This window comes from Chiloscyllium plagiosum, unplaced genomic scaffold, assembly GCF_037043375.1.
Source record: "Chiloscyllium plagiosum isolate Xiang-an unplaced genomic scaffold, Cpla_swu_hap1 HiC_scaffold_34, whole genome shotgun sequence".
NCBI lineage: Eukaryota > Metazoa > Chordata > Chondrichthyes > Orectolobiformes > Hemiscylliidae > Chiloscyllium > Chiloscyllium plagiosum.
Window position 1 is genome coordinate 23,940,039 of NW_028270172.1, and position 12,948 is coordinate 23,952,986.

At 42.1% G+C, this 12,948-nt stretch overlaps 1 protein-coding gene across 5 annotated transcripts in view; it reads right to left on the reverse strand.

Annotated features, from left to right (window-relative positions):
* Positions 1–12,948, reverse strand: part of plekhg4b (pleckstrin homology domain containing, family G (with RhoGef domain) member 4B) — a 184,260-nt gene that overhangs the window by 47,771 nt on the left and 123,541 nt on the right. For all 5 annotated transcript variants that reach the window (XM_043719354.2, XM_043719356.2, XM_043719353.2 and 2 more), the window contains exons 6-8: positions 10,504–10,597; positions 1,817–1,903; positions 76–192 (exon numbers count right to left, since the gene is read on the reverse strand). In XM_043719354.2, coding sequence (XP_043575289.1) covers positions 76–192; positions 1,817–1,903; positions 10,504–10,597 — 298 coding nt within the window. The remainder of the gene's footprint in view (positions 1–75; positions 193–1,816; positions 1,904–10,503; positions 10,598–12,948) is intronic.

The following is a 12,948-nucleotide window of genomic DNA, read 5'->3' on the forward strand; positions in this document are numbered from 1 at the left end:
TGTACCAGTGACAGTGATCGTTTTACCAGTAGTTTATATAGAAATACTGTGTTGCCTTAGATGGAATATACAAACCATATGGAAGCGAATCCAGTCATTGTGATCATAAGGAAACATTCCAGAAAATTCCTGCGTCAATTGGCTGCCATCAATGTGCTTGTGAAGAGCCTTTAGCGACGACAATATTTCATACTAGATTGAGGGATTGGGCAAAAACAGAAGAATTAATGTTAACCAGCGACTACTTGCAAGTTCATGTTTCCTCTAATACACAATGATGCTATCATATGAGAGCTGACATAAGAACAATTATTTGTTAAATATTTAGTTGCTGGAATGAAATATGTTCATTGTTAGAAGGATTGTGTATGTTTGATACCTTTGAACTTTGGATCGAGAGAGATCAGGTGGCCCAAGCATTATTGAAACTGCTGTTATACCATTCATTGCCATAGGAAAGGAGGTTCATCATAGAATCCCTACAGTGTGGAAGCAGGCCATTCAGCCCAACAGGTCCACACCAATTCTCTGAACAGCATCCCAGACACAATTCCCTACCTATCCCTGTAACTCCACATTTCCCATGGCTATTCCATCTGACCTACACATCCCTGGCCACAGTTGCCAATTTAGCCTGGCCAATTCACTTTCATGTGCCCTGTGAAAGGATCCATAGGGGACCAAAGGCATCACAGAATCACAGAAATGCCTGCATGAGGCTCTAGCTTCAGCTTAGGTTCCACATTGACTCAATGTGGACAGGCAATCTTGCATGCTCCCACGCTCTGTGCCAGAGTCTGTTGCAGGATGATACTCTTTATTCACTGCATTTTCCAGAAGGACTCCTGTTGTATTCTGGAAATTGCTGTAATTTTGGTCATGAGCCTGGGAGACTTTGTTTGTTCAGTCCTCCTCCCATCTTGTTGACTGATGTGATGGTGCTAAAATTCACACCAAGCCATAAGACATCTGCATTCTTTTGACCAAACCATGTTTACAACAAACAAATGAACATAAAAGAATTTTTGAAAACAATGCTGTGTCATTCTTATAAATCTTTCACATAACGACCATATTTAAAGTACTTATATTTTGCAGTCTAACCCAAATCTAAATGCTGAATTTAATGGCTGGCAAGAAGATAGGATTTAATATCATTTCAACACAAATACTTTACTCCAAATTCATTTTCCTTTCCAGTATTATATCCAACACAGACCCTTTTGTTGTTTCCAGTCCAAATCACAATCAATGTAATTGACTGGTTATAATTATAATTATTGACTGGTTATTGACAGTTATAATTATAATTAAATGGAACATTGGGAGAAAGACAAGATGACACAGATTCACACTAATAAAAAATCCACCAACAAAAGTAGTTTCCATTTAGATAGCATCTCTCATGTGTTAAAACATCCATTCAGCCTGTAGGAGCATCAAAAGTCAACATTGAACAATTGAAGGCATAGCTAGCAAGAGTGGGATGAAGTTTGGAGAAGTGTGGAAATCCCTTGTGTTATGGAGTTGGATGATATTACAATGCCAATGAGGGAGTGAGACCATGGAGGGGTTAAACAGGAGGATGAGAACTTTGAATTCAAGACCTTGTTGAACTGGAAGGCAATGTAGGCCGGGGAACACAGAGCAGGTACTGAACAGGACTTGGTGCCAGTTAAAATATGAGCTTCGGATGAGTCGGTCAGGCAGGTTTATTGCTTCCTCATAACCTCAGAAATATCCCAATCTGCTTAACTGTAGTATCATAACGAGTGTTGCAACTCCTTACTCTCACATCACTGGAAATCTGATTTACCTGAACAAGCGGATCCCTTTCAAGTCTGAATGTCGAATCCTTTTCTACCAAAATCAGCACCGAATTAATGGCATTTGGAATGGCAACCTGTAAACAGTTAGAAACAATTATAGCAGTACAGCTAAGAGTGAATGCTCATCTAAATACAAGAGGCAGGTGACATCCCACAAAAACCAAACAAACTATGGATGCTGGAAATCAGAAACAAAAGCAGAAGTTGCTGGAAAAGCTCAGCAGGTCTGGCACATCATGGAGTGAAATCAGAGTTAACGTTTCAGGTCCAGTGACCCATCCTCAGAACTGAAGGTAGCTAGAAATTTTTTTTTTTATGCAGAAGATAGGGTGGAGGGAGGGGGTAAGGAGTAAACAATAAATGGGGTTAGAACCCAAAGAGAGCGAGGTTAGACAGGCAGCAGTAAGGATTAGCCCAGGAGAAGGAATAGGGGGTGGCGCGGTGGCTCAGTGGTTAGCACTGCTGCCTCACAGAGCCAGGGACCCAGGTTCAATTCCAACCTCGGTCTGCGTGGAGTTTGCACATTCTCCCAGTGTCTGCATGGGTTTCCTCTGGGGTCTCTGGTTTCCTCTCAGTCCAAAGATGTGAAGGTCAGGTGAATTGGCCATGCTAAATTGCCCATAGAGCCAGGTGCATTAGTCAGAGGGAAATGGGTCTGGGTAGGTTATTCTTCGGAGGGTCGGTATGGACTTGTTGGGCCAAAGGGCCTGTTTCCTCACTGTAGGGAATCTAATCTATTAATGGGATAATTGGTGGCTGACAATGGGTTGTATTTGATAGCAGACCATGTGATATCAAGGCCTGGTGTGTGGGAGTTGGGAAGTGGTGCCTCAAGCCTCTTGATATTGAGTCCAGGAGGCAGTAGAGTGCCCAAGTGGAAAATGAGGTGCTTTGCTAGAACACTCCAGCAAGCCTGAGACAGAGAAAGTGGCCAGGGAACAGGGTGGTGTGTGGAAATGGCAGGCAACTGGAAGCTCAGGGTCTTTTTGGCAGACAGAATGTAGGTGTTTTGTGAAGCAGTCACTCAGTCCACACTTTGTTCCCCCAATGTAGAGGAGACCACATTATGAGCAGTGAGTTGATAGCACATTATTGAATTGCCCAAACTAAACATCACAGAATATCCTGATTGCTGTGGCTGGAGGTCAGTACTGACATTTCAGTGGTTTTCAGCAACAGTGAAAGGGAATGTTACCATATTCCAATAGGAAAATAGATCTGCTCTCTCATTACAGAGAGGCAACTAGTGGTGGTTTAACCTGAAAGTCATCACATCTCAGGCAAGGGATGGGGTTCAGATGGAGAATCCTTATTACTCTCACCTGAATTAAAATTTTGTGGGTTCAATTCCTACTCTAGGACATGAGAACAAAAGAAAAATCACACCAATGTGGTAGTGTATCACTATCAGATGAGATGCTAAACTGTGTCCCTAATGGCCCTCTCCGGAGGATGGAAAAAATCCCACCGTTTTATAAAATCATAAGGAGTAGTAGTAAGCCATTTGGCTCATCAAATCTGCTCTGTTATTCAACAAAATCGTGACTGATTTGATAATCCTCAACTCCACTTTCCTGCCTGATATCTATAACCCTTCATTCTCTTACAGATTAAAAACTCTGTCTATCTTAGCCTTGAATATTCCTAATGATCCATCCTCAACAGACCTCCACAGTAAAGAATTCCACAGATTCACTAGTCGCTTTGAGAAGAAATTCCTATTTATCTTACTAAGATATTGTAAATGGGGAGCTATCCCTATGATGAGCTCACTCTCCCCCCTGCAGAAAATTGTAGCTGAGGAAAAGCATTTGGCTTAACATAGTTTCTCGCTAAAAGAATATGAAATGGGATACTATGTCCTTATTTCTGCAGTTGACATCAATTATTCTTTCCAAGCCTCTTATAGTATTCAGTGCAAGTGAATCCCTGCATCCAAGATGTTCCATGCAATTTATTTTTAATCTTGATCCCTCTACCTCTAATCCAGTAGTATTATGGAGCTCTTTCAATTATTTGTGAAGCCTTTTTGGTGTGTTAATTAATTTAAACGATTGATGCAGCAGGATGGTGAAGCAAGACTTTTTGATCATATTGAACAAGCCTGTCAGTTGTGCAATTGATAAACACAATGCAATGTGATTAAAGAGCCTATTTTCTCAAGGAGGAAACTTTGATGTGACCAACAACATATTAATTACATAATAATAAAAAAATTCCAGTCACTGGTCACCAAAAATAATGAGCTAGTTAAATACAATAGAGAGTAGGTGTTCCGCTGTGAGATGTAAACCTCGCTTTAAAATAAAAACACTGTACAATGGTAAAATGGTTTGGATTTTCAATGTGCGCTAAAAGCTCTGTCTGTGGCTGTGTTTCTGTGGCTGTGTTTCTTCCTTGGCCAATGACAGCTTAAAGCTCATGCTCAATGATTGGAATGTGACAATCTTGGCTGCACACAAATTATGAAGCCAATCACTTTGAAGCATTCTCACAGACAGCAAGCCAGAAAGTTAAAACCACTGACTGCCTTTGTTCCTAATTAAAAATTCCAGATCAGAAAATAAATAGCTGCTTCATTTAAGATACCCATTAAAACGTATTAAGAATACATGGGTTTCTTGATTGTAGAGAAATCTGACATTCCAAAAATGTAAACATAGGTTTCAGTGCCAGAATGTGTGCTAAGTATTAATTTTGATATAAATATTGTCTTCAAAACACAGGGTTGGATTTTACACAACCCACTCTCCCTCTGCCAGTATGAGGTGGGGTGGGATGGGGGAGGTGCGTGTGAGTGAGAGTGAGAGTGAGAGTGAGAGAGTGAGAGTGAGAGTGAGAGTGAGAGAGTGAGAGTGAGAGAGTGAGAGTGAGAGAGTGAGAGAGTGAGAGTGAGAGAGTGAGAGTGTGTGAGTGAGAGTGTGTGAGTGAGAGTGTGTGAGTGAGAGTGTGTGTGTCAGAGAGAGAGAGAGAGAGAGAGAGAGTGTATGAGAGAAAAAGTGTGTGAGTGAGTGAGTGAGTGAAAGAGAGAGAGACACATTAGAGATGCTTGTAAAAATGATTTTTTTTTCACCTTCCAGCCACCTACCCATCTGCTCACCCCAACCGATCTGCAATTTTATGGGGCTAGTGGAGACTTGGTCCTATTGACCTTACCCACAACCTCAAGGGGGGTTCCAGGCCAAGTGGCAAGTGAGGAAGTGCAGGCTCATGTCGGCAAGGGGTAGGGGAGACATCACTTACAAATCCCCTGCACCCATCGGAGGCACGATCTACAATGTCTCTCTGTACCCTTCCAAACCCACCCCATCTCAAACTTGCCTCCACACACACTGGAGCCTGCTGGATTGGACACTCTGGAGGCAGGAAACATGTTTTCGCTGATGGGGGAGTCCCGAACCAGAGGACACAGCTTAAAAATAAGGGGTAGGCCATTTAGGACAGAGATGAGGAGAAACTTCTTCACCCAGAGAGTGGTGGCTGTGTGGAATGCTCTGCCCCAGAAGGCAGTGGAGGCCCAGTCTCTGGATTTGCTTAAGAAAGAGTTGGATAGAGCTCTCAAGGATAGTGGAATCAAGGGTTATGGAGATAAGGCAGGAACAGGATACTGATTGAGGATGATCAGCCATGGTCATAATGAATAGTGGTGCAGGCTCGAAGGGCAGAATGGCCTACTCCTGCACCTATTGTCTATTGCCTGTCCCTGAGGGACAGAGAGCCTTTCTCTCGCCAATAATGGCCAACTGGCCATCAAATGATGCCAGTGTAGTTTCTTGTCCCATGGGTAGTGTCCTTATCAAATGTTTATCTTGGTGGGGGAGGAGGTGGGGAAACCTGTCAGCTCCACAAAATTCTGTCCATAGATTCAACTCATTCAATAATGTGCAACGTTTATTTTAAATGTTTTTACAGTAAGATTAGCAGTGTAGAAGTGGACATTTTCTTCAAGTCATGATTCAATGGAGAAATGCAGTCTACAGGAATTTCAACAGTGAACCTGATGGAGCAATGTGGAAACACTGCCGGAAATATCTGGAATTTCCACATCATTCCATGTCTACGTGAGCTCCCGAAGGTACGGAGAGTTTCAAGGGAATAACAATGGAATACATTGAGTTCTCCACTATACCACAGCAAATATCAGGTTATTGCACCTTTATATAATACATAGAGATAATCTAAAAACCTAACTCAACATGATTTCAATTTCAATGCTGTCCTTTCCTCATAATTATACATCTAAAGATGTTGGGTAATGTCCTTACCTCTCACTAGCAGCCCTGAGTTCAAGTTCCATTTTAGAACTTGACGGTACAGTGGCAATGCAGCCAAACAGGTCGAGTAGGGGTCAAATTTTTAAGGTGAGAGAAGACAGTGATTTAGAAAAGACAGGACAGGCAATTTTTTTTTTACACAGAGGATGGTTCGCATGCGAAATGAACCTCCCGAGGAACCGGTGGGTGCAGATACGGTCACAACATTAAAAGAGATTGGAATCAGTGGGAAAGATGTTGAGGGATGTGAGCCAAGAGCAGGCAGGTGGGCCTAGTTTAGTTTGGGAATGTGTTTGACATGGACTGGTTGGACCGAAGGGTCTGTCTCTGTGCTGTATGACTCTAAGAGTATCCACAAGCAAATCTTCCAAAATGTGACAGTGGTCAGTCAGAGAGAATGGGAGAAATTTCTTGTTAGCCACGTGATGGAAAACTGGAGCCTTCACTGTCACTGTTTACAGCTCCTGGCTACAGCAATCCTGTGGAATTGCCTGATGCAATGTGTGAGCCTCAATGTGAGGTGAAGTGTTTACTGGTTGCTGGATTTCCAGTGTGTATTCAGTCTGTTTTGAATATTTAGTTGGATCAATAGTTTGGATCAACATTCCATATTCAATTGAGGCATTCAAGAGGGTATTGGATGATTATTTGGAGTGCAGGGCGTGGTGGGAAAGATATGAGACTGGCTCTAAGGAATAGAAGCAGTGAGGCACAATTGGCTGAGTGGCCTCTTACTGTGCCATAACATTTCTGTGGATCTATATATTATCCAGGGGGCAGACTGGCTGGGGATACATATGCGTTTGTACATTCTTTGTTTCCAATCCATGAGTTTTTCTCCAATACTCAGCCAACACACATAATCCTCACAGTGATGAGTATCACATTGTTGAGCCCCTAATCCCTGAGGCCAGCACAAAGCAGGATGGGTTGCTGGGGTAAGGAGATGCTCCTTGGATGATGAAGCCCGTGAAATGTAAAATTAAGCAGGGTCTACAACCCGGATTCCTAATTTCCCTCCAACTGCCACAATCACCCCCACATTTCCCAGCTGTGGTCACCGACATGTGATCAGGCTGGGTGAACTAACACCGGTGGCATCAGCCTTCCTGCTGCCCACCCATCACCATCCCCCCCCCCCCCGTATACTGTCCCTATTTGACATGGGGGGAGCTGGCACAGGCCAGCAGCTGGACCTCCTAACTGTGGGGCTGAGATCAGAAATGGGAGCCAATTCCCCACACGGTTCACAGAACACATGTGCATGGGCACTTTCAGCTCCTCAAGGGCAGCAAGTGGACTCCCACCAAATGAAGAATAATGGGAAGCCCTCTATCATACAGTCATTGGCAACACCATCGATCAATATGATGGAACTGTTGATACAAAAATGGAAATGGTGAGGAACAAGCTGAGGCAAGTCTATCTTTAATTTTCAAAACACCCACAGTTGACAGGCCACAACCCTGGAATGGCAACCTCTCCAGTTCATGGCAAATGGCTACAGTAGTGGCCTGGCAGACATTGTGAACCCCTTGTGAGGGAATCCATTAGACACTCCCATTGCCTTGAGCCTAGCACCGTAGTTTATGGTTTTTTTAAGAATTTATTCATGGGATGAGGGCATCGCTGGTTAGGTCAGCATTTATTACCCATCCCTAATTGCCCTAGGGGCTGTTAAGGCTCAACCACATTGCTGTGGATCTGGAGTCACACGTAGGTCAGACCAGGGAAGGACAGCAGTTTCCTTCCCTAAAAGACATTAAATGAACCAGATGCGTTTTTCCAACAATCAACAATGGGTTCCTGGTCATCATAGACTCTTAATTCCAGATATGTATTAAATTCAAATTCAACCATCTGCCATAGTGGGATTTGAACTTGGATCCCCAGAATGAATATACATTCGGCCATTGCCTTCCCTATGTGAATGCAACTCCAATCAGTGAGGGAATGAGGCCCTAATTAAGTCAGTAATTAAACTTAATTGGCCTCAAACAGTGGCCAGCCAATTCCATCCCCAGCCATCTTAATTCAAAAGGGCTAAGAGTCAGTATTGTGGCTGCTGGAAGATGATGGCGCTAAATTGTGGCCCATCCCTGTTCCAGCTGGATAATCAAATTCATTTAAAACTCCCAGGCACAGGAAACAAAGCTGGAACCTTTCAAGTGCGACACATATTTGCTCACTCTGCAATCAGAGGCAGCCCCAGATCCCAGTTTCCAAGGCACAAACAAATTAATCTGGAGAAAAATTAGTCAAGAGAAAAATGAGGTAAAGAGCAATAATGGATCAGCTGCAGAAGAACACACCACAAGATAAACAAGTGTGAGCCTGGGCGTAAAAAGTAAAACAGCAATAAATGAACAAGAGGGATAATAAAACCAGACATAAAGAACAGAGTTACAGATTTTAATTTTGGTAACAACCTTGGGCTCTCTCCTCTTTCCTTCATACAACCAGATTCAAACACCAAGTACTAAAAATAATTACTGACAGCCTTGATTGGTTGTTTTGCTGTAAAGTTACTCGATATTATGTAGATGCACATTTGAAAAGCAGCCATGTGGAAAACCCAAGTTCACAATGAGAAGAGCAGTACTTTCAGGTATTTTGATTGAGATGTGCAAGGAACTGTTTTCGATATGTGTTCTTATTTTGAACATACTCGACAAAGTTAAACATCACACAACGCCAGGTTATATTCCAACACGTTTATTTGGAAGTACTAGCTCTCAGAGCAGTGCTCTTATGGTCCTGCTCCACAACTGCTCCAAGAAGGAGTGGCGATCCTAAAGCTGGTGCTTCCAAATAAACCTATTTGACTGTAGCCTAGTGTTGTGTAATTTTTAACTTGTCCATCCCAGTCCAACACTGGCTCCTCCACATCATGAACATATTGGTGTCATCCATTTCTGCTGTCGTTATACCAGAATAATTTTTCTCTTGATTACTAATCCAAGCCCATGGTTTAGTAGCCCAGTAACATTAACTATTGCACCCTAGAATGTGGAAAGGCAGTCCGACAGGTTTCTGGATGATTCTACATGTCCATCCTTGATAGGCCAATAACCCAATGGTATTGGTTGATGGTGGTGCCACTAGTAACCCAAAGGCCTCAGTTAATGCAAGTTCAAATCTGACCCCAGCAACTGGTGGAAATTCAATCATAAATCTAGAATTAAAGGTAGTCACAGTGATGGTAACCATGACAAGTATCATCAACTACCTTGAGAACCCACTGGATTCATTAATATGTTTAAAGAAATCTTCCATTTCTATGTGATTTGGTCTACACATGAATCCATATCCACAGCAATATGGTTGACTCTAAACTATCCTCTGAAAGAGCTAACCACTCAGTATAAGTGAGATTGGAATGTGCAGAAAATGCTAGCATTGACAGCAACATCCACATCCCATTAAAGAATTTTTTTTTAAAATCTATAGGACTAAATAGTCATGAGTTGTTTCACATTGTCCAGAAGAGAAGAACCAGAGTGACAGCCTTCACTTGACAAAAACTAATCTGCAGAAACATCTAGTGAGTAAGTGATCTATCAATAGACTCCTTGGCAGGTGATGAAAGCAGATAGCGTTGATTCATTATCAGGATTTCTGTAAGAAATTAATATTTTGTGATTCAGTAATGAATAACTTGAGAGATGTTACATGTTATCTGTTTCGGGGTAACAGGCTACTTTGAGTCAAATGGTGCCCAAATGCTTCCCACCACTGGAATTTGTTTCACCTTCTATCTTGGCCTGTTTTTAATTAATTTGTACAGATTTATCACCATGATTAGTCAACAATTCTATTATTATTGAATTCTCTGATGAGCAAGATGGTCAAAGTCAAACCAGGTGAACTTTTACTGAATTATTTTTTCTGGGTGGCACGGTGGCTCAGTGGTTAGCACTGCTGCCTCACAGCGCCAGGGACCTGGGTTTAATTCCAACCTCGGGCAACTGTCCCAGTGTCTGTATGGATTTCCTCTGGGTGCTCCAGTTTCCTCCCACAATCCAAAGATGTGCAAGTTGGGTGAATTGGCTGTGCTAAATTGCCCAGAGTGTTCAGACATGTGTAGGGTAGGTGCACCAGGGGTAAATATAGGACAATGGGTCTGGGTGGGCCACTTTTCAGAGGTCGGTGTGGACTTGTTGGGCCGAACTGTAGAGATTCTCTAAGTTTCACATAATTAATTCTATCAAAGAGGAGGTGAGAAATTGAAAATGGTTATTGTGTAAACAGAATTATTTAAAAATAAAAACCAAAGGAAATTCAGCTGGAAAAATCAGATAGCACTGGCAATTCAACATAGAGGAATCAGTTACAACTTAAAAGTTGTTAGTAAGGAATGAATGGTAATTTCCACACTCAGGTTTTTACTGATGTCTCACCTGCAGTGCAGTAAACGCTCTGAAGAGGGTAAGAGTGGGAGAGCATCTGCGAGCATCCACTAATATCGTCAGTCCAAGCTCACGCACTTCCTTCCTGCAATAAACAGACTACACAATTAGAGGAAGTTAAACTCAGTTTAAATGCAGTCAATTTTAGACTCCAGTCTGTGTGATCTTATTTACTTTATCATAAGCCTTCTTTTGGAGTACTCATATTCAACTGTTATGACCATTTGTGATGGCTGCCGTTTTGTGTCCCACACATGGGGATTTGGAACCATCAAGATTTAGCACTGTACATCCGCCTTTAACACTGAGATACAATTAATAACTATCCTCTTCAAAGAGTAGGCTTGTCCAAAATTAAGAACAATGAACAAAGAACAGTATAGAACAGAAACACATTAAGGCTGTGCTGACACACGACACCATTGTAAACTAAAACCTTTTGCCTCTGCACAGTCTGTATCCCTCTATTCCCTGCCTATTCAGCTATCTGTCAACTTCCCTCTTAAAAATTCTATTATATCTGCCTCCACCATGTCTTCTGGCAGTGCATTCCATGTACTTACCACCCTCTGTTTAAAAAATCTGCCTCTAACACCTCCCCTATAAAATTATCTACTTTAACCTTAAACCTATGTCCCCTAGTTATTGGCATGCCTACTCTGGGAAAAAACTCCGACTATCCATTCTATCCATGCAATTTTGCAACCTATCAGGTCGCCTCTTGGCTTCTGACATTCAAATGAAAACAAACCAAATTTGTCCAATATCTCCTCATAGCAGATACCCTTCAAACCAGGCAATATCCTGTTTCGGTGCTCTCTCCAAAGCCTCCACATCCTCAGGTAGTGTGGTGACTAGAACTGTATCCAATAGTCCAAATGTGGCCTAAATGAAGTTCTGTGCAGCTGCAACATAACTTACCAATTTTTTTCCTCTCTGCCCAGACAAATGATGCCTTAGGCCTTCTTAACCACCTTTTCCACGTGTGTTGCCACTTTCATGGCACTGTGAACACAGACCCCAAATCTTTCTGTATGTTGATGAAGAAGGTTCAAAGCAGAGTAAGTTTACACATTTAATCCACATTAATGTGGATTAATTGTAGATATTTTCCAAATCAACCCTGTCAGAGATATTATGACACACTCCTAGAGCAGGTGGCACTTTAACATTGTCCTCCTGGTCCAGAGGTTGGGATTCCACCACTGTGCCACAGCAGCCCTGATTATGTAGTAATTGTCATTATCAACCACAGAGAAGAGGTGATGAGTATTTTAAAAGTGTATTTGGCATCTCAGTGGATCTATTTTCCATTGACTTCAAATGGTGTGAAGTGTAAAGTGGGCAGTTGATTTCCACCAAGTGGTAAAAGATAGAATTATCCCCTCCATTTCTAGGCAGCGTGCTATCAATTGCCTTTAATCCTGTTGTGAAAGTCTAATTATACTCTCCCATCAACCAGTCTGAAACTGGGGAGCCAGTTTGGTATTTGCTGGAGAAGATGCACATAAGAAGATTAGCTGAAGGCGTGGTGGTCAAACCGTCTGCATAAAATCAAGCAAGTGTTTCCTGGGTAATGTAATTGGTGGAAGTGTCATTGAATCATGGAAACGGGGCAGTATAAGCCACTAGGTGTACGGAGAAGAGGGGAATCGTGTAAATGTTTTGTTAGCTTAGTCACAATCACTCAAAGTACACTGAATCATCTACAGAAAGAGGCCATTTAACCAAAGTGTGCCTGTAAGTCTCCCTAGAGCTATCAACTCCTGAGATAGACTTACCTTGTCAATTTTCTTTTGGAATTCATGCTCTATTTGCTTCTAAATAACTCAGTGTGTCAGAACCTGGGGCACAATGCACTGTAAATGCAAAATATAATGGGGGCCAAAAATCTGATTCACATTGGTTATTGTGAAAGGGAGCAGGAACTGGGAGAGTATTTTGTACCTGGTTTGCTGATGTGCCAACATTTCAATCAAACTGCAATAGTGGAGCAGCTCCAAGAGTGGAAGAGAGCAATGGGAAAAGATAGCTTCCAACAAAATGCCAGCATCTACAGAAGTGAGTTAGGCTAATGGCAAATTTCAGAGCAAGGAAAGTTGACTAACAAAACTAATGTCTAAGACAAAGCATTTGAAAACAGAAAAGCTGATTGTTTATTCATTGCTTCTACTAAAGGTAAGAACTGTGATGACAACACACGGAAACCAAATAAAAGTCACTGCAGAACTTGCTGCATACTTGCAACCAAGTTCTACTCCACTTTGATACACAGGGTATTTCTCACAATGATCCAGGCTCATGATCTGTAGTTGTTAAGGAGGCCATAAAACAGGTTGATGGAATCATGATATCAGCTTACAATATATTAATACCCGCCAGCCCAGCAACATAAGACCATAAGACATAGGAGTGGAAGTAAGGCCATTCGGCCCA